This window comes from Salmo salar, chromosome 17 (genome assembly GCF_965601325.2).
Source record: "Salmo salar chromosome 17, fSalSal1, whole genome shotgun sequence".
In the NCBI taxonomy this organism is placed as follows: Eukaryota; Metazoa; Chordata; class Actinopteri; order Salmoniformes; family Salmonidae; genus Salmo; species Salmo salar.
In genome coordinates this window covers 5,515,934-5,542,809 of record NC_138307.1, presented here as the reverse complement: position 1 = coordinate 5,542,809, position 26,876 = coordinate 5,515,934, and the positions used below count along the sequence as shown (strand labels likewise).

At 41.2% G+C, this 26,876-nt stretch overlaps 1 protein-coding gene and 1 long non-coding RNA gene across 2 annotated transcripts in view; one reads left to right on the top strand and one right to left on the bottom strand.

The window, feature by feature from the left end:
• Positions 1 to 4,043: 4,043 nt before the first annotated feature.
• LOC145861350 (uncharacterized) overlaps positions 4,044 to 26,876 on the top strand; it is a 35,111-nt gene continuing 12,278 nt past the window's right edge. The window contains exon 1 of the long non-coding RNA XR_014381069.1: positions 4,044 to 4,457. This is a non-coding gene — a long non-coding RNA (uncharacterized LOC145861350). The remainder of the gene's footprint in view (positions 4,458 to 26,876) is intronic.
• Positions 17,289 to 20,189, bottom strand: gja8b (gap junction protein alpha 8 paralog b). Its single transcript, XM_014151233.3, has one exon. It carries the CDS (start codon positions 20,140 to 20,142, stop codon positions 18,994 to 18,996), a length of 1,149 nt encoding a protein of 382 aa, XP_014006708.1. The 5' UTR covers positions 20,143 to 20,189; the 3' UTR covers positions 17,289 to 18,993.

Below are 26,876 nucleotides of genomic sequence, written 5' to 3'. Positions count from 1 at the left end.
GCAAAAAAAGAAACAGCCTCTCACTGTCAACTGCGTTTATTTTCAGCAGTGTGGACATAACAAGATTCAACAACTGAGATAAACTGAACAAGTTCCACAGACATGTGACTAACAGAATAATGTGTCCCTGATCACAGGGGGGGGTCCATCAGTATCTGGTGCATTAAGCACTGTAGTGCATCTCCTCCTCATGGACTGCACCAGATTTGCCAGTTCTTGCTGTGAGATGTTACCCCACCCTTCCACCAAGGCACCTGCAAGTTCCTGGACATTTCTGGGGGGAATGGCCCTAGCCCTCACCCTCCGAACCAACAGGTCCCAGACGTGCTCAATGGGATTGAGATCCGGGCTCTTCGCTGGCCATGGCAGAACACTGACATTCCTGTCTTGCAGGAAATCACGCACAGAATGAGCAGTATGGCTGGTGGCATTGTTATACTGGAAGGTCATGTCAGGATGAGCCTGCAGGAAGGGTACCACATGAGGGAGGAGGATGTCTTCCCTGTAACGCACAGTGTTGAGATTGCCTGCAATGACAACAAGCTCAGTCCGATGATGCTGTGACACACCGCCCCACACCATGACTGACCCTCCACCTCCAAATCGATCCCGCTCCAGAGTACAGGCCTTGGTGTAACACTCATTCCTTCGACGATAACAGCGAATCCGACCATCACCCCTGGTGAGACAAAACTGTGACTCGTCAGGGAAGAGCACTTTTTGCCAGTCCTGTCTGGTTCAGCGATGGTGGGTTTGTGCCCATAGGCGACGTTGTTGGCGGGGTGATGTCTGGTGAGTACCTGCCTTACAACAGGCCTACAAGCCCTCAGTCCAGCCTCTCTCAGCCTATTGCAGACAGTCTGAGCACTGATGGAGGGATTTTGTGTTCCTGGTGTAACTCGGGCAGTTGTTGTTGCCATCCTGTACCTGTCCCACAGGTGTGATGTTCGGATGTACCGATCCTGTGCAGGTGTTGTTACACGTTGTCTGCACTGCGAGGACGATCAGCTGTCCATCCTGTCTCCCTGTAGCGCTGTCTTAGGCTGACCCGTTTACGAATCTCCGCCGGTCCTGACCATGAGCCTGACTGCTGTTCTGTACCTTATGGACTCTGCCCTCGATTGCGGACCTCTGCCTGCCTTTGACCTGTCTTTTGCCTGCCCCCTGTTTGGGTCAATAAACATCTGTGTCTCTAGCTGTCTGCATCTGGGTCTTATCCTGAGTTCTGATAGGTGGACCATTTCAGATCGTAAGTGATGTGTACGCCGAGGACCTTGAAGCTTTCCACCTTCTTCACTGTGGTCCCGTCGATGTGGATAGGGACGTGCTCCCTCTGCTATTTCGTGAAGTCCACGATCAGCTCTTTTGTTTTGTTGACGTTGAGTGAGAGGTTACTTTCCTGGCACCACACTCCCAGGGCCCTCACCTCCTCCTATTGTCTATAGACCCTGACACATACGTCTCGTATCTGAGCCGTTGAATTGCGACTCCACTTTGTTTCTGTACTGACGTTTTGCCTGTCTGATTGCCTTACAGAGGGAATAACTACGCTGTTTGTATTGTACCATATTCCCAGTCATCTTGCCATGTGTGTGTGTGTGTGTGTGTGTGTGTGTGTGTGTGTGTGTGTGTGTGTGTGTGTGTGTGTGTATGTATATGTGTCCGTGAGTGCTGGGGGATTGTGTGTGTGTGTGTGTGTGTGTGTGTGTGTGTGTGTGTGTGTGTGTGTGTGTGACATGTTTGTATATGAAAAGACAAGGAGGCAGCACCTCTTGACCACACCTGACATTTTATGAGCAAATAGGACTACAAGTTAGTAAAACGTTTTTTTTTTTTTCTAAGACGAAGTATACTTATTTTTATTTTTAAAATAATGACATTGATACCGCTAGGACACTGAACCCTATGTTGAGGTTTGAAGTCACACGGCCCTCGTCTGTCTCTTGATTATTAGAAATGTACACAGCTTAATAAGAAACTCAGAGATCTCAGATATTACCTACTGACATTCAGATGAACAGGGCAGCAAGGCAGTGTCACAGGATCCAACGAAAGTGGCGCCCCTCCTCGGTCGGGCGGCGCTCGGCGGTCGTCGTCGCCGGCCTATTAGCTGCCACCGATCGTTGTTTCTGTGTCGTTTAGTTTTGTCTGTCTGTTCCGCACCTGTTTTGTGAATGTCATTAGTGGGGACTTATTTAATGTGTGTTTTCAGTTGGGATTTTGTGCGGGATTGTTTATTGTCCACGTTGTGTGATCGACAGTTTTTTTTTGTGGAAGGATTTACCGGGCTGCGCTCCTTATATTTTGTTATATTTTGTGCTGTACGGGCGCAGTTAACAAATACTGGAACTGTGTATAGCGCCCTGTGCTTTTCGGCGTGTGTGAGTAAGAATTATTAAAAGACACTCACCTCCAGCACCTCTGTCTCCTGCACTTGATTCCACCTGTCAGCCAGTCCAAGTCCGACGTGACAGGCAGACTACTTTCAGCATGGCTAAACGTTTAACTGCATACATTACCAATCTCATGAATTCGTTTTGGATTTCATTTTTAAATCCAAATGAACAGCACCCCATCTGAAGCAGGCCTCAGAAGTGAATGTCTGCCACATTCATATTATTTTCCCAACCATATCAACACTCAGAAACGTTAGCTTTACCTCCTCTGACTGGTAATTGTTTTAAACACTTCTCATTATTTGTTGCAATGTGTCAGTGGTGGAAAAAGTACCCAATTGCCTTCATAGAAAATGACACAAGTAAAAGTGAAAGTTACGCAGTAAAATGCTACTTGAGTAAAAGTCTAAAAGAATTTGGTTTTAAATATACTTAAGTATCAAAAGTAAAAGTAGATGTCATTTAAAATTCCTTATACTAAGCAATCCAGACGGCACATATAAAAACGTATATATAATTACTGGCAGTGGCGACCCATCATTCAGGGCAGGTGGGGTAGAGCGCCATCTGTTTTGAGCCCCACCCGAAAAACAATGAAATCAAAAATGAAATATTTTTCTTTGTTTTTTTGTTGCCTTTTTAATACGTGTCACATATCAGTTTTCAAACAATGTAAAAAAAAAAGTCATAATATTAACTTAGTTAATAATTCCGCTTACATTTTTTTTGCTTTCTTGAGTAAGGCAGCTCCAAAACACAGGTGTTTCAGCCTAGCTCAGTGCTTTCTGTGGTGGTGGAAGAGCCAGCAAAAAATACGTAGCGTAGGGATTGGTTCAGTGTTCTGTCACTCACGGAGACACTACGCAATTGCAAAATCTTTGAGTAGAGCTTGAAAATTCAAGCCCCTTGGGTGCTGCCATAGAGTTACATTAGAAGTGCCCATCCAAGAAGGCTCAAGGTCATTGGTCACTGATAAAATGGCGTCAAATCACGTTATATCTACCATAGCTTTGATAGGACTGATCATACTTTCAAAATCCTAGCTAGCAAGCTAGCAGTCATCATGAATCAAGTCGACAATCTACTGGCAAATCCTTTTTCATATGAAGAGAAATAATGAAGAGAAATTATAGATAAAACTTATCGATGCTCATCGGCCATTGGACAAAAACATTACACAACAAGTTGGAAATGGCAAATTCAACAATAGGTGGTTTGGAAGGAATCAGTGGCTAACTGCAAGCATTACAAATCAATCACTAGCCTGCTATTCAGTGAAGTGGGTGTGTGGTCTCTTTTCCAAGCTTAAAAGGAAAAACATTCAACATTGGCCATGCTGTCAATTTCCAGTTGCTCAAAACAACTGGAAACTCAGAACTGGGAAATCTCAGACTTCAGTGAGTTCAAGGCAACTGGGAACTCGGGGAAAAAAAGGAGGTCCGACTGGGAAAATACGTTTTGAACGGTCATCCAACTCAGAACTGCAAGTCGAGAACTCGGGCCTCTTTCTAGAGCTCCGACCTGAAGATCACTGACGTCATCATGATTAAGCAACATTGTTTTTTTAGAGTTCCCTGTTGTCTTGAAAGCACCATAAATCCAGAGAATGTGTTACGTCTTGGTAATCGTGGAGGAGGAATGAATCGCAGGAAGCAGCGAACACAGGGTAGTGGTGTTTTTAATATACACTCACACAAAAAAAAAAAAAATTCCCACACACAGGGGAGAAAATACATACGGCGTCAAACAACGTCGATACGAACATAAGCCGTCTGACAAGAAACAATCATTAATCCCGCACGACAGGAGCGGGCCAGCTAAACTAAATAGCCCCTCTAATGGCTAATTGACCACAGGTGTCACAAAATAAAAAAAGGGAAAAGCAAAAGGGAATCGGTGGCAGCTAATAGGCCGGTGACGACAACCGCCGAGCGCCACCCGAGCAGGAGGGGGCGCTACCGTCGGTGGGAATCATGACAGAATGCCAGACTTTGATGACAAAATTTGCCCAAGAAGGACTGCTGTGCCACCTTCCTGTTCAAGTGAGCACAGCACAACAAGGTGAGTCCAAAAATGTATTGTATGCTGCTGCATAAATTATGTAAAATGCCAGGGAGATATGTATACTGTAGCTAAGAAAGTAATACGAAGTGTATGTTGTGTAGTAAGCTGTTAGTAGCATCGCCGTAATAATTAGGTACATTTTCCCCGCATAATTTAGCCTACTGTTCTGACTTGGTGGTGCACATGCAGTGGTGGAAAAGTACTCAATTATCATACTTGAGTAAAAGTAAAGATACCTTAATCGAAAATGACTCAAGTGAAAGTGAAAGTCACCCAGGAAAATACTACTTGAGTAAAAGTCTAAAAGTATTTGGTTTTAAAAATATTCCAAAAGTAAATGGAATTGCTAAAATGTACTAACCTATCAAAAGTAAAAGTATAAACTAGAGGTCGACCGATTAAGCGGAATGGCCGATTAATTAGGGCCGATTTCAAGTTTTCATAACAATCGGAAATCGGTATTTTTGGACGCCGATTTGGCCAAATTTTATTTTTATTTTTTTTAATTATTATTATTATTATTTTTATTTTTTATTTTTTTAGACCTTTATTTAACTAGGCAAGTCAGTTAAGAACACATTCTTATTTTCAATGATGGCCTAGGAACGGCGGGTTAACTGCCTTGTTCAGGGGCAGAACGACAGATTTTTACCTTGTCAGCTCAGGGATTCAATCTTGCAACCTTAACTAGTCCAACGCTCTAACCACCTGCTTTACATTGCACTCCACGAGGTTACGCGAATACAGTAAGAAGCTAAGGTAAGTTGCTAGCTAGCATTACATTTATCTTATAAAAAACAATCAATCAATCATAATCACTAGTTAACTACACATGATTGATGATATTACTAGTTTATCTAGCCTGTCCTGCGCTGCATATAATCGCTTAGGTACACGTTGCTCCAACCATGAACATCAATGCCTTTCTTAAAATCAATACACAAGTATATATTTTTAAACCTGCGTATTTAGTTAATATTGCCTGCAAACATTAATTTATTTTAACTAGGGAAAGTGTGTCACTTCTCTTGCAAACAGAGTCAGGGTATATGCAGCAGTTTGGGCCGCCTGGCTCGTTGCGAACTGTGAAGACTTTTTCTTCCTAACAAAGACAGCCGACTTCACCAAACAGGGATGATTTTACAAAAGCGCATTTGTGAAAAAAGCACAATCGTTGCACGACTGTACCCAACCATAAACATCAATGCCTTTCTTAAAATCAATACACAGAAGTATATATTTTTAAACCTGCATATTTAGCTAAAAGAAATTCAGGTTAGCAGGCAATATTAACCAGGTGAAATTGTGTCATTTTGCGTTCATTGCACGCAGAGTCAGTGTATATGCAACAGTTTGGGCCGCCTGGCTCGTTGCGAACTAATTTGCCAGAATTTTACGTAATTATGACATAACATTGAAGATTGTGCAATGTAACAGGAATAACGTTTTGTTTTCGAGATGATAGTTTCCGGATTCGACCATATTATTGACCTAAGGCTCGTATTTCTCTGTGTTATTATGTTATAATTAAGTCTATGATTTGATAGAGCAGTCTGACTGAGCGATGGTAGGCAGCAGCAAGCTCGTAAGCATTCATTCAAACAGCACTTTCGTGCGTTTTGCCAGCAGCTCTTCGCAATTCTTCAAGCATTGCGCTGTTTATGACTTCAAGCCTGTCAACTCCCAAGATTAGGCTGGTGTAACCGATGTGAAATGGCTAGCTAGTTAGCGGGGTGCGCGCTAATAGCGTTTCAAACGTCACTCGCTCTGAGACTTGGAGTAGTTGTTTCCCCTCCTCTGCATGGGTAACGCTGCTTCGAGGGTGGCTGTTGTCAATGTGTTCCTGGTTCGAGCCCATTTAGGAGCGAGGAGAGGGATGGAAGCTATACTGTTACACTGGCAAGACTAAAGTGCCTATAAGAACATCCAATAGTCTAAGGTATATGAAATACAAATCGTATAGAGAGAAATAGTCCTATAATTCCTATAATATCTACAACCTAAACATCTTACCTGGGAATATTGAAGACTCATGTTAAAAGGAACCACCAGCTTTCATGTTCTCATGTTCTGAGCAAGGAACTTAAACGTTAGTTTTTTACATGGCACATATTGCACTTTTACTTTCTTCTCCAACACTTTGTTTTTGCATTATTTAAACCAAATTGAACATGTTTCATTATTTATTTGAGGCTAAATTGATTTTATTGATGTATTATATTAAGTTAAAATAAGTGTTCATTCAGTATTGTTGTAATTGTCATTATTACAAATAAATAAAGTAAAAAAATCGGCCGATTAATCGGTATCGCCTTTGTTGGTCCTCCAAGAATCGGTATCGGTATCGGCGTTGAAAAATCATAATCGGTCGACCTCTAGTATAAACCATTTCAAATTCCTTATAGTAAGCAAACCGGACAGCACAATTGTATTGTTTTTTATTGATGGATAGCCAGGGGCACACTCCAACACTCAGACATCATTTACAAACAAAACATTTGTGTTTAGTGAGAGTACAGATCAGAGGCAGTAGGGATGACCAGGGATGTTCTCTGTTTAGTGAGTGTACAGATCAGAGGCAGTAGGGATCACCAGGGATGTTCTCTTGATAAGTGTTTGAATTGGACAATTTTCCTGTCAATAAGTAACGGGTACTTTTGGGTGTCAGGGAAAATGTATGGAGAAAAAAGTACACCATTTTCTTTAGGAATGTAGTGAAGTAAAAGTAGGCAAAAATACAAATAGTAAAGTACAGATACCCCCAAAAAATACTTAAGTAGTACTTTAAAGTCTTTTTACTTAAGTACTTTACACCACTGTGTACATGTAGCCTATAGCCTGTTTTAGAGAAATGTAATCATTGAATATTGTAAGAGCTTTCATTGTCTGCTTATATGCCCCCTTTATTTATCTTACGGTTCTGACCTGGTGTACAGGGAGAATCCTGTAAGAATGGCCCATGTTCTGAATTCTGTCGCTGTACATTTCAAAAGTGCTGAACAAGTAGTTATATTGACTACGTCCTTGCTCGCTCATTCATATCTTAATCGAAATTACGGATTGCCTCTTTTCCGCTCGTTGTCTCCTTATGCCATAGTTTGTACATCTCAATTGTCAGTAGAAACCACATTTGTTTAAGCAAGTCAGCCATATCAGCTATGGTTTTTTTAAAGGCAGTAAATGAGCCTGAATGAACTGTTTCGGTGCCAGACAAGGCTCCGCTGATAGCCAGGTGTAGCAGTGATAAGGTGTTGGGATTCTGCTGTTGGGACAGCTTGATGTAGGCCCTAACAGTTTGTGGGCACCGTTTGTCACCATTATAGTACAATTAATGTATTGTTTAGTGTTGTGGAGTGGCTTTCCTGGCATGCATTAAAAAATGTAATGTTTGAATTTGCCACACCAAGATTTAGATGCTAAAATCTGCACTGATTACCGGATAGCCAGGGGCATACTCCAACACAGAGACATCATTCAGATTTGTGTATCCGCCAGATCAGAGGCAATAGAGATGACCAGAGATGTTCTTAATAAGTGCGTGAATTGGACCATTTTCCTGTTCTGCAAAACATTCAAAATGTCACGAGTACTTTTTGGGTGTGAGGGAAAATTCATGGAGTAATGTTGATGTTTCAACGTCACAATATACTGTATGCTTCCCTACATTTTTGCAGCTGGTAAAGGTGGAACTTCAGATGAGTCTTGAGGCCTGTGGTCATCCTAGAGCAAAAAAACAAACATGTATGTGTTCGTGAGAGTCACCTTGCCATAACTGCAGGCAACAGGATTATGGAATGTCTTGCCCTTTTAATTATGGAGTGTGGTGCCGTCTGAAGTTTATGGAGTATTTTGCCATTTTAATTATATTGTTTATGGCACAGTCTGTGAGTGGTTTACATAAAGGTGTTGCCATAAGGTGGACCTTAGACAACATTCAAATAACAGGCTATAGCGAACCAGTTTAGAAACGACTGTATATAAAGTGATCAGGAAAGTACATGTGAAATTTACCATGCACATTTATGGATTAGTACTTAAATTTGCTATTTTTTATTTCTCAAATCATTATATTTTACTAATTAGTATTTTATTCATTCCTCTGTCTTTAAAGATCGAAGTGACTAAAGATCTATTTGCTCTTTATTCATGTATTACACATGTATCATTCACTTAATTAGGTTTAAAGAGAATGATTAATCAGTAATTGTTGTGAATTACTTGCTCAAATCTAGACTACCGGACTGCAGTCAGACTGCAGTGTTTCCAGGTTAGAGGTCATTCCCTGCTCCCTGTGCTGGTAATGGTCAGGCATGCACAAGTAGATTGAGTTGATCTTCTCTTTGTAGCTTCGGTGTCCTCTTTCTATTCTCCTCTCTGCACACCAGAGACCTGAGAACACACAACAACAGAGGCTACATATCATCACACACTTTATGTTAAACAGACACACGTTGTTTTGCGTTATCATCAAACAGGGGATATAGCACATGTATACTGATAGGATCATATTTTGATTACCCTGTTGTTGCAGGAAATGTCCGCAGGTTGACGAAGTGCAGTCAACTTAACTCTAAGGGCAACAATTATCTGATTGGTTTAGGGCAGAACAAATCTGATTGGTTTCTAAAAAAAAGCACAGAAATTTCCTACACAGCAGGAAATGCAAACATGTAGTTAATATGAGGTTGAAAAAGACCTCTAAAGTTTATTTCCACTTTATAATGGCAGACTTGATTAGCACTAACTAAAAATGTAACCAACAAAACGTCCATTAATTATAATCCACACAGTAATTCATATTTCCTGTTGCTGCAGGATTATTTTCCCGCTATGAGAAACTGGTTAAATTAAGATCCTTCACCTGTAGTAGCCTTTGCAGTATAAACATAATTTGGCAATTGAATTTTAACACCTATCAATCATTAAGTAAATAGATCAGTTAGCTACCTCGGGCTGGTGTTTTACCACATCCTGTAGACACATAGTCCTACAAAACAAACAGAGAGCATCAGCGCTGTCTCACAAACACACATAAACACACACACACACAATAATTCAGCCCTGGCATTCTATCCACACCTGCCCACATCACTGTGCGCGCCATCAACTCAAATCATGAGTAATGATCTTAGAAAAGTCATTCATAGGGCTTTAATAGGAAGTATGATAAATAGACTATTGAGGTATTCAATAAATGAGTTGTTTCATCTAACACGTCTAAGCAGGAATCCATGATTCAAGATCATTTGATGTGTAACCTAATCTAGTGATCAGAGCCCCCAGAAAACGTGTGGCGAGACAACAATTACCCCAGTACTTTCAATCTAGTGTGGCGTCGCCACGCCACCTTCAAAGCAGCAGCACCGAACGTGTTTACCAGAGATATTCATTAGTTCATTTCATAGACAAGCATAGAAAAATATTTTGCAATGGAAAAGAAAGCAGGCGTTTCAGCCCATTTGTGTCTGCTTTGTCTTAGTAAATGCAACCCTACCTCCTGATTTCACACGGTAACCCCCACACTTGCTGCGACAGGTGGATTCACTTGTCAGTCACTTGTAACTCCTAGCTACAGCCTACAGAGCCTCATCAACCACTCCTCTCAACAACTCTGACTCTGCACTTGGTTTCTTTCCTTACTCACGCTACTCTCCGGTCTGTGGGAACCTGGTGGAATCTGACTTTGTAGCTGTGTTATCTAGTGGTGACCCTCCTCTCCTGCCTGCCAGGTTGCCTGCCTCATACTAGAGTGAACACAAATGTCCATGGAAAACAAGGTATGTGTTACCAAAAGCAGTTCATAAAAGCAGTTTAGTCATTCTCTTAAACTATATCTAGAATGATTCAATCTATAGGTAGCTAATAAAACTACTAATGTTAGCTTGTTGGTGATTATTCACGAATTAAGCAGAGCCAGAAAGGAAACCCGAGTGCCCCACCTCAGTCGACGCATCAGCTGAGATGGTACCAATTATAAGCTAGTATCAATCACGTCTACCTTATTTGACGGTTTAATTAAACTGACCGTGTCCGCTCACTCATTCTGCTGCTGCTTACTGCGCTAAAGTCTTCTTGGGTATGACGCTACAAGCTTGGTATACATGTATTTGGGGAGTTTTTCCCATTCTTCTCTGCAGGTCCTCTCAAGATCTGTCAGGTTGGATGGGGAGCGTCGCTGAACTGTTATTTTCAGGTCTCTCCAGAGATGTTCGATCGGGTTCAAGTCCAGGCTTTGACTGGGCCACTCAAGGACATTCAGAGACTTGTCTCAAAGCCACACCAGCATTGACTTGGTTGTGTGCTTAGGTTCGTTGTCCTGTTGGAGGGTGAACCTTCGCCCAGACTGTAGTCCTGCGTACTCTGGAGCAGGTTTTCATCAAGGATCTCTCTGTACTTTGCTCCGTTCATCTTTCTCTCGATCCTGACTAGTCTCCCAGTCCCTGTCACTGAAAAACATCCCCACAGCATGATGCTGCCATCACTATGCTTCATCGTAGGGATGGTGCCAGATTTCCTCCAGACGTGACACTTGGTATTCAGGCCAAAAAGTTCAATCTTGGTTTCATCAGACCAGAGAAAAAAGCCATGTTCCTTTTACTGAAGAGTGGCTTCCGTCTGGCCACTCTACCATAAAGGCCTGATTGGTGGAGTGCTGCAGAGAGGTTAGTCCTTCTGGAACATTCTCCACAGAGGAACTCTGGAGCTCTGTCAGAGTGACCAATGGGTTCTTGGTCATCTCCCTGACCAAGACCCTTCTCTACCGATTGCTCAGTTTGGCCGGGCGGCCAGCTCTAGAAAGTGTCTTGGCGGTTCCAACGTTCTTCCATTTAAGAATGATGGAGGCCACTGTGTTCTTGGGGACCTTCAATGCTTCAGACATTTTTTGGTACCTTTCTCCAGATCTGTTCCTCGACACAATCTTGTCTCTGAGCTCTATGGACAATTCCTTTGACCTCATGGCTTGGTTTTTGCTCCGGCATGTACTGTCAACTGTGGGACCTTACATAGACAGGTGTGTGCCTTTCCAAATGATGTCCAATCAATTGAATTTACCTCAGAGGTGAACTCCAATCAAGATGTAGAAACATCTCAAGGATGATCAATGGGAACAGGATGCACCTGAGCTCAATTTGAGTCATAGGGTCTGAATACTTATGTAAATAGGGTATTTCTGTTTTTTTAAACCTGTTTTCACTTTGTCATTATGGGGTATTGTGCATAGATTGATGAGGATTTTTTGTTTATTTAATACATTTTAGAATACGGCTGTAACGTAACAAAATGTGGAAAGATTCAAGGGGTCTGACTACTTTCCGAATGCATTGTATATTGCCTTAATAAATTGTTAAATATATTACAACACTGAACAAAAATATAAACGCAACATGCAACAATTTCAAAGCTTTTACTGAGTTACAGTTCATAATATGAAATCAGTCAATTGATATAAATTCATTAGGCCCTAATCTATGGATTTCACATGACTGGGAATACAGATATGCATCTGTTGGTCACAGATACCTTAAAAAAAAGTAGGGGCGTGGATCAGAAAACCAGTCAGTATCTGGTGTGACCACCATTTGCTTCATGCAGCGCAACACATCTACTTCACATAGAGTTGATCAGGCTGTTGAATGTGGCCTGTGGAACGTTGTCCCACACCTCTTCAATGGCTGTGTGAACTTTCTGGATATTGGCAGGAACTAGAACACGCTGTCGTACACGTCGATCCAGAGCATCCCAAACTTGCTCAATTGGTGACATGTCTAGTGAGTGGAAGAACTGGGACATTTTCAGCTTCCAGGAATTGTGTACAACTATTTGCGACATGGGGCCATGCCTTATCATGTTGAAACATGAGGTGATGGCGGTGGATGAATGGCACAAAAATGGGCCTCAGGATCTCGTCACGGTATATCTGTGCATTAAAATTGCCATTGATAAAATGCAATTGTGTTTGTTGTCCGTAGCTTATGCCTGCCCATACCATAACCCCACTGCCACCATGGGGCTCTCTGTTCACAGTGTTGACATCAGCAAACCACTCGCCCACATGACACCATCTGCCCGGTGCTCATCGAAGATGAGTCAGGTCACCTGCAGTCAGGTCAAGACCCTGGTGAGGACGACAACCACACAGTTGAGCTTCCCTGAGACGTTTTCTGACAATTTGTGCAGAAATTCTTCGGTAGTCCCAGTTTCATCAGCTGTTTAGGTGGCTGGTCTCAGACAATCCCACAGGTGACAAAGTCGGATGTCAAGGGCCTGGGCTGGCATGGTTACATGTGGTCTGCGGTTGCGAGGCTTATTGGACGTACTGCCAATTCTCTAAAACGACGTTGGAGGCGGCTTAAGATAGAGAAATTAACATTCAATTCTCTGCCAACAGCTCTGGTGGGCATTCCAAAAAATTATACATCTGTGGCATTGTGTTGTGTGACAACTGCATATTTTAGAGTGATGATTTATTGTCCCCAGCACAAGGTGCACCTGTGTAATGATCATACTGTTTAATCAGCTTCTTGATATGCTATAACTGTCAAGTGGATGGATTATCTTGGCAAAGGAGAAATGCTCACTAACAGGGATGTAAACAAATTTGTGCACAACATTTTAGAGAAATAAGCTTTTTGTGCATATGGTAAATTTTGGGGATATTTTACTTCAGCTCATGAAACATGGGACCAACACTTTACATGTTGCGTTTATATTTTTGTTCAGGACCATGTCATTTTCTTTCTGAACAGTTTGTGGCACAAATTCTTTTACTTTTAGATTTGTGTGTATTGTTGTGAATTGTTAGATACTACTGCACTGTTGAAGCTAGGAACACAAGCATTTTGCTACACCTGCAATAACATCTGTTAAATATGTGTATGTGACCAATAAAATGTGATTTGAATTTCATGGCTTAAAAGTAAAAAAGCTACAAATTATTTCCACAAAACAGTTTACACCACAATATGAACCCATTTGTCCAACCATAATATACCAAATAAAAATATAAACGCAACATGTAAAGTGTTGGTCCCATGTTTCGTGAGCCTGTGTTGTGATACTCACACTGTTCAAACCCCACAACTGAATAAAATGTTTGTGAAGCTCTCTTAACCTATAGATCACATAATTGCAAACAAATAATCTGAACTAAAAACGATTATAAAAAACTATTTTTGAATTTCTGTGCACCACGCTGAGTTCACAAAGATTGTCTGAAAGGAAACAAGTGTGAAAACACCCTTAATGACAAAGGACGAAGAACATAGACCAATAGGAAAGAAGCAAAGCGTCTAAACATGGAAACATAAACAATATGGCCTGGTGGGTGATAATAACGGCGTGCAATATAAAGGGGAAGTAATCAGGGAGGTGATGAAGTCCAGGTGTACCTAATGAGGCTTAGGTGTGCGTAAGGATGGGTTGCCAGGACCAGTAGTTAGTAGACCGGCGACGTCGAGCACTGGAGAGGGGGAGCAGGAGTGGACGTGACAAGGGACACCAAAGACCTAAACTCAATTGGTTTTAGATGTATATGTCATTTGTACTGGAAGCTATTGAAAATGTGATATGTAAGTGAATTAATAACCACAGCTGTATAGGATAAATATTTGTAGAAAATCAAAGGGGAGGAATACAAAATAAATAAAAGGTGTACCTTTGATAAGAGAGGTCAAGGAACCCACCACACTTGTCTGTAGATCTGAGGCTCATATGCACAGAGAGCTATTTGAGCCATCACAGGAAATATTGGTCTCAAATCAGTGAAATGAAAAATGGCAATTCTAATGGGTGTAGCCTATTATGGACGGGGGAAGTCAGAGACCTAACCTCAAGTGGTTTTAGATGTATATGTCATGTGGATAGGAAGCTATTGAACATCAGATCTGTATGTGAATTAATATCTAAATCTGTAATAGGAAAAATATTTGTAGAGAATCAAAGGGGAGGAATAAAAAAAAGTGCACCTTTGATGAGAGTTGAAGGAACCCACAGCCCTTGTCTGTAGATATTTATCTCGTCTGGATAGAAAGGTATTCAAAATTAGGCCTATCAGAAGAAATATGCCTATGCAATCAGGGAAGTGGTGAATTGGAATTTTGATGAATGTAGCATGGATGAGGGGAGACAGTGACTTCACAGTATGTGGTTGTACATTTCCATTTCACCTGGATAGGGAGCTTTTGAAAGGTATCCTTGTGAATGGGTCAAATATAGTACCCTTAGTAGTTAGCGGTAACTAATAAAAATGTTGGGCCCGTCAGCAACTGGAGGTCCTATGCAGTGTGTGTAATCTTCATGGGAATGCAAAACATAACATTTTTTGCATACATGCAATCACATGTATTGCACTTTTACGATTGTCCCTAAACAACCTGAAAACAGCACAATGTCTCCTTTTTGGCTCTGTTAAAGATTCACTATTCAGAAATTCCTCCGTCATTTCATGGTTGCTAAAATTCAAATAGTTTGCTTAATTTCAGTTTATGTGACAAATAAAGGAACTATAGTGTAGAGAATCATTGTACCATCTAAACCGCTGTGAAATATATTTTCCAGAACCAAAAATATTGTATTTTCAGCTGTTTGAAGCTGGTGTACAAAAACCCAAAGTAAAAGCCGCAAAAAACGAAACATCTCTGTCATCATCCTAGGACCTTGACGAGCGATTTCAGAAAATCGAAAGTATTTTTTTTTTTACTGTGGTGGAAGTAAAACCATCTGGCGCGAGCGACTCATTGAGGGAAGGAGACTAGAGCAGAGCCAGAAGTTCTGACTGAACGGATACACATTTGAGCCCCCCAGGACGGTGCATTTACTTTGTGCTATTATAATTTATGCTATAAAATCCTGCGATTTCATTGGGGCAGTTCCCCTTCATTGCAAATAGCTGGCAAAACAATCGGAGCAATGTTCGCATGACCTATGCGTCCACGGAGCTGACAGCCAGTAACCAGGTTTCCATCCAAACTTTTTATGCTAGTAAAGTACGTCAGATAAAAAATGTCATAACAGTCCTGATGGAAATAGAAGATTTGTCAGTAAACATTCCAAATGTCAGAGACACACAGAGACTGCATTTACAAAGGTAGCCGAATTCACATATTTTTTCAACTAATTGTTTTTTTGACCAATCCCATCAGACATTTTCACATCAGATCTTTTACAGAGCTGTTCTCGATTGGTCAAAAGACCAATTAGTGAGGAAAAAAATTCTGAATTGGGCTGCTTGTGTAAATACAGCTACACACACACACACACACACACACACACACACACACACACACACACTGGTAGTAAATGGTAGGAATTCCAATAAAACATAAGCTATTGTGCTACCTTACTATGCTCTATGCCCAGCCATCATGTTGCTTGCTATGACTTCACTACTACAACAATCTAAGCTTGTTAAGAGTTCAGTTTTCTGCTGCTGTGATGAGAAATGTTGTCTTTTCACATGTATAGTAACATGCTTCTCAATACAAGCTTTTTGTGGAGTAATAACCAAAAATGTGTTGCATTATCACAGTATTTGACAAGCAGACACTCAGAGTACCATCGAATCTGTGAAATGTAAGGGTTTAGGTTAGGTGAAATGTATTACACACCGATACAATTGATGAAAGTCATGGCCTTTTATACTTGCAAATTACAATACATACTGTGTGTGTGTGTGTGTGTGTGTGTGTGTGTGTGTGTGTGTGTGTGTGTGTGTGTGTGTGTGTCTGTGTGTGTGTGTGTGTGTGTGTGTGTGTGTGTGTGTGTGTGTGTGTGTGTGTGTGTGTGTGTGATGCAGAAAAGACAAGGAGGCGGCACCTCTTGACCACACCTGACCTTTTATTGGCCTTGTTCACAGTTTCAAAAGATGATACTTGCACACAACTATGAGCAAATAGGACTACAAGTTAGTAAAACGTTTCTTTTTTTTCTATGACTAAGAATACTTATTTTCATTGTAAAAACGGAATAAAAGAATGACTTTGATACCGCTAGGACACTGAACCCTATGTTGAGGTTTGAAGTCACACGGCCCTCGTCTGTCTCTTGATTATTGGAAATGTACACAGCTTGATAATAAACTAATATTTCCTACTGATATTCCCGATATTCCCTAATATCTCAGATATTCCCTACTGACATTTAGATGAGCAGGGCAGCAAGGCCGATGACTTTCAGCATGGCTCAATGTTTAACTGGATACCTTGCCAACGTTCATGAATTTGTTTTGGATTTCATTTTTAAATAAGATTTAATCCAAATGAACAGCACCCCATCTGGAGCAGCCCTCAGAAGTTAATGTCTGCCCCGTTCACATTGCACACATATCTGAGCTTTGGGCTAAGTTGATAACCTTGCAGCTTGTAGCGTATTGTTTAGGACAGGGGGATGAGGGGCCACTGCACTATATTGAGATGGTTTGCATTTGTTGGTTGAACAAGGCTCAATACTCCCCCCTCCATGGAAGCATTACTTTCCCAACTATATCAACACTCAGAAATGTTTGCTTTACCTCCTCTGGCTGGTGATTGTGCTAAACGCCTCTCATTATTTGTTGCAATGTGTTGATGGCGATACTGATTGCTGAATCATTCGGCCTCTGGCGAAATGGTAGGACTTAGTTGGAATGAAAGCACCATTTAAATGTTCATCAGAGAAAAATCAGTGTTCAAATCAGTCTTAAAAGGCACATTGTCTGGAACATGGTGATCTCTGGTCTGGGTCCTGTTCATTTGGGCACACAACGGAACACGTTTTAAAATGTTTTTGCCAAAGCAAACGAAAACAAACCAGTTACAGTACTTCTTTTCTGTTTGTCTGTTTTTGTCCGTTTGGTGCCTAATCAACACGACCCTGGTGTTTTTCTAAAGTAGGGTGATGGGTAACAGATATGCCAAACTTTGAGGAAGGAAGATAGGAGGGGGATTCTATTTCTCTAAACTGTATGTTTGAATAACCTAAAATAGAATTGGGATTTAATTCAAACTAACAACAGTAGAGTAGTTCCCAGAGCAACAACGCCTTAACCACTACACCGTTTTAAATAGCATTTTTTGTAAAATAATGAAAATAGACATTAAAGCGACAACACTAACATGGAATCAATTGACGCTCATAAAAACATTACAGACATTCCATTTAGACACACAGTTCAACTTTCAATTTCACAATATGATGTTTTTACGTCACAATATAGAAGGGCTCAGACAGACTGAAGACAAGCATCCGAAAGTATATCCACTTACAGTAATAAATGTTTCCATAGTTCAAAAGCAAGGTTGATTTTAAGGCCCGTGAATTGTTTCACTTCAGCATTTAGATTCTGTCACTGTCCAGTTAGCAGAATTAGTGTCAATGGGTTTCTGATATGTATAGTTTTCATTTGTAGCACAAATCAATCAACTAGATAACCAATACAATTTAAATGAATACCTCTTCATCATATATTTGTACATATGAACATCGGTAAAGCAAGATGGCATATTGCCTGACAATATGACTCTTGGTTGATCTGTGTCCACACCTGACCGACATGATAGACGTTAGTGTGTTGACCACTGTGTAAATTAATTCATTTACATTTCATTACAGTTTTGAAATATACATTGCGAACTAAGCACTTTGGCTACACTGCTAATTGTTGTCACATTTCATGAGATGGAATCAAAAAGTTGTTTTCTTTCAAAGTTTGTCAAGGAAGGCCTGTTTTGTGAATATGAGTTCTTAATTTTTTCTCTCTTGTTCAACAATACTTTGTGCTGATAGGGCAAGATCTTTATCATCATGGCGGAAGAAAGTATTTGGCCCACGGTAGCTTCCATGGTTCCCATAGTTATCAATAAAATATATGTTTATCAAGGTTTTTTGATACATGTTGTGGATTAAAAAAGTAAATGCCAAGATTGTTGTCAATTTTCATTTAACCAGTGGTCCTTTCTTTTTGAATTTTTTGATGTTGTTAGCAATTCTATGAGAATGTGATGTTTCACCTCACAGATAAAAATAAATAAATCTGTAGATCTATTAGGTGAAATAAATTAGTTGTATATGTTTGAGAAGATGAGGTGAAATTATTGTAATACATACACACACGCTCAAGTGTAACCCTGACAGTACTTCAAAAATAACTTGCTCAATAGAAATATAACATTTAACATCAAGCTAAATGGATAGTCAAAAAAATGTAAACATCGGAAGCGTTTGATCATTTTTGGTTAAAACTCTTGATAGAAAATATGTGAATTAAAAAACAGCACATTTTTGTTAAATAATAACCTCCTCTTGTACGATACGAATCCTGCTGAAAATGACCTTTTTTCTTTCTGTTACCTTTTAAATAGATTGATAAAAACAGTACAAAAAATGCTGTCTTATAAAATACAAGTTTATCTTTCTTTTAAAACTAAAGGCTCCTTGCACATTGCACAGCATTTTAAACTCTTTTTACCGAATAACAAGCTGATGTTAACTTCCCTCACAGCGAGAGTTAAGGCTCTGTGAGGCTTTGCTCCCATGCTTTTTCACATTGATTTCACTTTCATACTGTCAAATCGTCTGACCTTGCCCTGCTGCTGGCTTTGCTTAAACTGCTGAGTGGTCTGGTGTCTGCTATCGTGTCGGTAGCCTCCACGTCGGGGTCCGCGGGGCCCTCGTCCTCGCCGCTTTCCGGTAGGACCCTCACCTCCGCCCCAGTCGTCTGGACGTAGGAAGGCAAAGACTCGTTGTACACTTTAGAGACGTTCTCACTTTCCGCCTGGTAAGGTACGGGCAGCCTGCCTGCCTCCATGCCCACCTCTGTTAAGGGGAAGAAGTGCGATGGGGGCTTGTCCTCCTCCAGCTGCTGGTAGCCCTTGGCCTTCTGGATGGACGACACGGCCATGGAGTGGAGGCTCTTTTCCCCAGGGGGGCTCTGGCCTTCGCCGTCCTGACCGCCCTGGGTCTGGGGCGGCGGCTTGCGGAACACGAAGCGAATCTTCTTCAGGCCCAGGTGGCTGATCTCCACAAAGTTGAGGAAGAGCGAGACGCATGCCACGGCCAACATGAAGATGATGAAGACAGTCTTCTCGGTGGGGCGCGACACGAAGCAGTCCACGGTGTTGGGGCAGGGCCAGCGGCTGCACTGGTACAGCGGTAGGATGCGGAAGCCGTACAAGAAGTACTGGCCCACCACGAATCCCACCTCGAACAGCGTCTTGAAGATGATGTGGCAGATGTAGGTCCTCAGCAGGGTGCCCTCCAGCCTGAACTTCTTGCTGCCCTTGGTGCTGGTCTCCTTGGTGGTGCGCACACTGCCCTGGTCAGGCGCTAGCGGCAGCCTCTCCTCACTCAGCTCCTGCTGGCGGTTCAACTCAGCCTCCTCGCGCTCCTTGCGCTTCTCCTCCATGTGGACATAGTGCACAGCGTGGCCCACGTACACCAGCGAGGGTGTAGACACAAAGATGATCTGGAGAACCCACAGACGGATGTGCGAGATGGGGAAAGCCTCGTCGTAGCACACGTTCTCGCAACCAGGCTGCTGGGTGTTGCACACGTAATCCGACTGCTCGTCGCCCCACACAAACTCAGCAGCTGTGCCCAGGATAAGGATCCGGAAGATGAAGAGCACTGTGAGCCACACCCTCCCAATCACCGTCGAGTGTTCATTTACTTCCTCTAATATGTTTCCCAAGAAGCTCCAGTCACCCATGATCAACAATCAGCGCTACATATTGAGGGTTGGAGAAGAGAAAAGCAAGTTATAAATCAATCTGACGACAAAGAATGCAAAGAATCCTTGTGTTGCATCCACAACTCTCCTTTGTCGATCCCCATATAATAATAAAAAATGTTCTTTATAGCTAGCTACATTGCTGTAGCTAACTACAGCAATGATGAGCCACTCACTCACTCTTTGTCAAATCCCGAGAGCGCAAACACAAAATCGCTGCATGCCTCTTTGCCTCACCCCAAATTACTAAAACCAACAGTCCAAAAGCACATTTTAGCTACAAACACCATAGCAATAAACACCTTAACTCTCTAAACTCGATATAAATAATCAATCCCAGGTTAAATTATTCCAGAAACACGAATATAATATTGGTGAAAGTTAACAAATGGGCAACTTGCCACAGTGAGAGCTCCAGTGTAGTTGTGTTCCCCTTCTCTTGGCACCCAATGGTGTGAAGTGAACTTTTTTCCTCTCTCTTTCCCACCTAAGGCCCCCAGTCCTTGTCGCACCACTGAGCAGAAGTGAATGAATTGAGTGTGATGGTTGGTTTTTAGATTGCGGCAATATTTAAGCTGGGAGCCAGACAGCCTTTATTCGCCGGGCGACGTGTGGTGACGCAGAAAACAATGGGATCACCCAACACAAATGGGAACGTATGGGACACCGCAGTTGGGAATGATACCAACTCATGTAGTGTACAATATACATGGTGTGTCCTATTGAATGGTTTTATATTAGGGAGGGGAAGGAGGACAGGCAAGGCACATCCTAATGAGCTTGCTGCCGACAATAAAGCTGTTTACTGACTTGGTTAGACAGAGAGATATATCAACTGATGTAGATTGTTTATTGGTGAATTAGACATTTCATGTGGAATGTACTGTGATCAGCAATAAATAATATACTGTACACTGTTCTGAAATGTGTGTGATTTTTTTTTGAGAAAGTTTACATTTTGTTGGTATTGATCAACAATGTTGATTGTAAGGTCAGGTCATCCTTGTTTCTGTTGGCTTTTATAAATGCTTAGGAATGTATGATCTAACATTTTAGCAAAAAACAGGACTTTGGTTTGCCCATAATCAAAATAAATATTGGTAACACTTTATTGAAAGCATCCAGGTATAAAGCTTTTCCAATTTTGTTCTTGGATTTTACTATGTCAAAAAGGTCAGGCGTTGGTTTGGTCAGCTGTGACCCACAAAAAAATTTAAACTGAGATGCGGGAAACATATACTATGACAACGATATTCTTCTACTGTCTAAACAGTTTATCTTATGATGTTCCCAGGAAACTGTAAGCAGACCAAACATTATAAAGAGACAAAAGACAACAATTATTTGCTAATGTACATTTTTTTGCAATTTGTCTTCCAACCATTTCCACTGCATCTGTGTATATGGATGTTCATCAAGATATCGCACACTCAATGGCTAAAAGTGTCCCTCAAAGACAACAATAAACTTTACAGCAGCTATTTCAGATGTACAGATATCGCGGTAGAAATTTGCACATTTTCACCTAAAATCACATACCCAAATCTAACTGCCTGTAGCTCAGGACCTGAAGCAAGGATATGCATATTCTTGATACCATTTGAAAGGAAACACTTTGAAGTTTGTGGAAATGTGAAATGAATGTAGGAGAATATAGCACATTAGACCTGGTAAAAAAATAATACAAAGAAAAAACCAAACCTTTTTTCTACTTTTTTTGTACCATCCTTTTTTAAGTGCAAGAGAAAGGCCATAATGTATTATTCCAGCCCAGGCACAATTTAGATTTTGGCCACTAGATGGCAGCAGTGTATGTGCAAAGTTTTAGACTGATCCAATGAACCATTTCATTTCACTTCCACATTTTGAATCAAGACTGCCCAAATGTGCCTAATTGGTTTATTAATAACTTTTCAAGTTCATAACTGTGCACTCTCCTCAAGCAATAGCATGGTATTATTTCACTGTAATAGCTCCTGTAAATTGGACAGTGCAGTTAGATTAATAAGAATTTAAGCTTTCTGCCAATATCTGATACAGCGAGGGAAAAAAGTATTTGATCCCCTGCTGATTTTGTACATTTGCCCACTGACAAAAAAATGATCAGTCTATAATTTTAATGGTAGGTTTATTTGAACAGTGAAAGACAGAATAACAACAAAAAAATCCAGAAAAACGCATGTCAAAAATGTTATAAATTGATATGCATCTTAATGAGGGAAATAAGTATTTGACCCCTCTGCAAAACATGACAGTACTTGGTGGCAAAACCCTTGTTGGCAATCACAGAGGTCAGACGTTTCTTGTAGTTGGCCACCAGGTTTGCACACATCTCAGGAGGGATTTTGTCCCACTCCTCTTTGCAGATCTTCTCCAAGTCATTAAGGTTTTGAGGCTGACGTTTGGCAACTCGAACCTTCAGCTCCCTCCACAGATTTTCTATGGGATTAAGGTCTGGAGACTGGCTAGGCCACTCCAGGACCTTAATGTGCTTCTTCTTGAGCCACTCCTTTGTTGCCTTGGCCGTGTGTTTTGGGTCATTGTCATGCTGGAATACCCATCCACGGCTCATTTTCAATGCCCTGGCTGAGGGAAGGAGGTTCTCAACCAAGATTTGACGGTACATGGCCCCGTCCATCGTCCCTTTGATGAGGTGAAGTTGTCCTGTCCCCTTAGCAGAAAAACACCCCCAAAGCATAATGTTTCCAACTCCATGTTTGACGGTGGGGATGGTGTTCTTAGGGTCATAGGCAGCATTCCTCCTCCTCCAAACACGGCGAGTTGAGTTGATGCCAAAGAGCTCCATTTTGGTCTCATCTGACCACAACACTTTCACCCAGTTGTCCTCTGAATCATTCAGATGTTCATTGGCAAACTTCAGACGGGCATGTATATGTGCTTTCTTGAGCAGGGGGACCTTGCGGGCGCTGCAGGATTTCAGTCCTTCACGGCGTAGTGTGTTACCAATTGTTTTCTTGGTGTCTATGGTCCCATCTGCCTTGAGATCATTGACAAGATCCTTCCGTGTAGTTCTGATTCCTCACCGTTCTCATGATCATTGCAACTCCACGAGGTGAGATCTTGCATGGAGCCCCAGGCCGAGGAAGATTGTGTTTCTTCCATTTGCGAATAATCACACCAACTGTTGTCATCTTCTCACCGAGCTGCTTGGCGATGGTCTTGTAGCCCATTCCAGCCTTGTGTAGGTCTACAATCTTGTCCCTGACATCCTTGGAGAGCTCTTTGTTCTTGGCCATGGTGGAGAGTTTGGAATCTGATTGATTGCTTCTGTGGACAGGTGTCTTTTATACAGGTAACAAACTGAGATTAGGAGCACTCCCTTTAAGAGTGTGCTCCTAATCTCAGGTCGTTACCTATATAAAAGACACCTGGCAGCCAGAAATCTTTCTGATTGAAAGGGGGTCAAATACTTATTTCCCTCATTAAAAGGCAAATCAATTTATAACATTTTTGACATGCGTTTTTCTGGATTTCTTTGTTGTTATTCTGTCTCTCACTGTTCAAATAAACCTACCATTAAAATTATAGACTGATCATTTCTTTGTCAGTGGGCAAACGTACAAAATCAGCAGGGGATCAAATACTTTTTTCCCTCACTGTATGTCTATGTCATGGGAAATGTTCTTGTTACTTACAACCTCATGATAATCGCATTAGCCTACGTTAGTTCAACCGTCCCGCAGGGGACCCACCGATCCTGTAGAGGTTTTAACTCCATGCCTTAACCTTTACGGGACGTTGAGTTACCATGCACTAATGTGATTAGCATGACAGTTGTAAGTAACAGCAAACTTTCCTGGACATAGACATGTCTTATATGGGCAGAAAGCTTAAATTCTTGTTAATCTAACTGAACTGTCCAATTTACAGTAGCTATTACAGTGAAAGAAAACATGCTATTGTTTGAGGAGAGTGCACAACAACAAAAAACGTTTACTGGTTTGATACATTGACCTCTGAAGGTCAATAATGTACTTGCATTCGGTAATCTTGCTCTGATTTGTCATCCTGAGGGTCCCAGAGATAAAATGTAGCATAGTTTTGTTTGATAAAATCCATTTGTTTATTCAAATGTAGGAACTGGGTTCTACAGTTTGAACCCCTGCAGTCTCTGGCTCCACACCCACCCCGCCCGGCCATCTAGATTTGTGAAAGTTAGTGTATATGCTAATGATCCATCATGTATGGCATTCCTGGGAGTGTGTTAAGTTAAATTTTGTATTACCATATCATTTTTGTATGTTTTCTATAGTTATGTACTTGAAAATGTATCAATTGACCAATCTGAAACTTTGCACCCACACTGCTGCCATCTAGTGGCCAAAATCTAAATGCCAGCTAAACTGCAATATTATATTATGGCCTTTCTCCTGCATTTCAAAGATAATGAGAGATTATTGTTTACCAGATCTAATGTGTTACATTCTCCTTCATTAATTTCACATTTCCACAAACTTCAAATTGTTTCCTTTCAAATGCTATAAAGACTATGCATATCCTTGCTTCAGGGCCTGAGCTACAGGCAGTTATATTTGGGTATGTCATTTTAGGCAAAAATGTAAAAAAAGGGTGTTACTAAAGTGTTACTAAAATCGGTTTCAACAGGGCGTGTCCTCAGGGTCATAATTCACAAACCACATCCTCTCTGCTGATTCTATTGAATCCACAACAGGACGTACCTTTCATCCAATGAGAAAGCAATCTGCAGATGATACCTTCTGTCTCTCATTGGCTGAAGTGTGACAGTGGGCCCTCGGGTATGAGGGGGCTTGCTGATGACCCACTTGTTTTTAAGTAGAATATTGCATATTTTCTTTGCCATAGCTGTAAGTATCAGTTCTATGGATTGCAATATGCCCCAAAAAAGTTCCATCATCCCTCTAGATAGGAAGAGTTTCATTCCAAAATGCTATATATCAGAAATGTTGGAAAATAAGCTTTTATTGTTTTAAAGAAATTCTGAAAGAGATTTTTCACTATATAATCATAGCATGGGGTTGTTCAATGACAAACATGTACAGTATAGGTTTACGATATATCACATGATGGTTTCATTTCAGATTGACAAATAATTGTGTTTTTTTGCAAAATGCTATATATCCGCCCCTCAGAGAAATAAGTAGTACTGCTAGGTTTTACACAGTCAAATGTAACAAATAACAAAACTATTTTATAAAGAACTGCACAAATGATACATTTGTGACATCAATATAAAACATAATAATATTATTCAATACAGTAATATGAGATCTGTATGTAAAACATTTACAATTGACATTTTTGTAGTTTAGCAGATGCTCTTATCCAGTGCATTCCTCTTCAAAAAGCTTGGTGAGACAACCACATATCACAGACAAATATACAGGATATGAGTATTCCATTCCAGCTAAACTATGTATATACTGTATAGCGTTTTTCAAAAAAACACATTTTCATGCACATCTAAAATATATATATTTTAAATCTAAGAATTAGTCATATTTTACATCCGCGTGAAGGTACCCATAAGCGATAATTTCAGATAAAAAAAACCCACAAATGTCAAAAATGGGTGTGTTTTGGAAATAAGCTCTTCATTATATCCCATTTTATCTGAAGTGTTTGATGACTGACCAGAAGTGGAAAGCATGGGTTAGAGTCTTTGAGTGACTATATAACTGGTCCAACTATATGATATTACAGAAGAAAAAGTATAATGCTGTATTTCAAAACATATCAAGTCTAAATGTATTTTGGTGACAAAAATGGGTTGTGCGAGAACCACAGGACAGCCAGCAGTAGTGATGCCCTTCAGCACATTGAGGCTGGGGTCATGGAGGTCATAGCACTAGACTGAGGGAAGAGTCAGACCAGACAGTAGTGGGTCAAGGATGCCTGCTAGTTCTGACCGTGTGGTTTGGTTAATGTTTCATCTCAGGAACAAAATGAAGCTGCCATTTTTTTACAGCTTTTACATTGTTGTCCCTACATCTTGTGCATCAATAACCAGTTTTCCCCGAACTTTCCCTAAAGTGAATTTGAAAGGATATCCAGGTACAGAGACACATGTAGGCTAACGGGGCTAGTTCTCCGCGCTGTACTTGTCTGTTAATGGCACTACTTGTTGATATTGCCACTGCTAACGACCTAAGCCGAAAGCAGGGCTGTGAATGGCGCAGGGATTTTGCACAAAAGCATGATGTCATGATGGGGCATGCGGGCTCTATTGAGCAAGGGCGCTGAGGCGTGAGCCCAGATTGTGCCAATGAAGCACCTACTCGTCGCTAAGCGGAGGACTATCCCGCCAACAAAGTTATCTTACGCTTATCTGCCTACACGCCGTCGCGCCACACGTTTCCTGCTCTTGGGGTTGCGATTTAGCTGACGATCCCAGAATGATGCGATGATTTGGGATAGAGAGGATGCAAGGCATTAGGGGAAATGAAGGCCAGAGAGGACTCTCACGCTAGCATGTAGTAGTTATTTGGAGGGGAAGTATGCTAGTGCAAGTGGGTCTGGCTTTCATTGCACCCTATATGGAAATAGGACTGCTCAGCCATTTAAACAGGTATAACAACGCAGACTAGTGTCTCTCCCTTAGGATATCCCACCTGCATGAATTTATTTAGCAGTACCCAATACCCAAAGCACTGAGGTTATTTGTCGCACTGTAATAGTATGGCTATAAGTATTCTTCTTGATCTTCGGGTGCT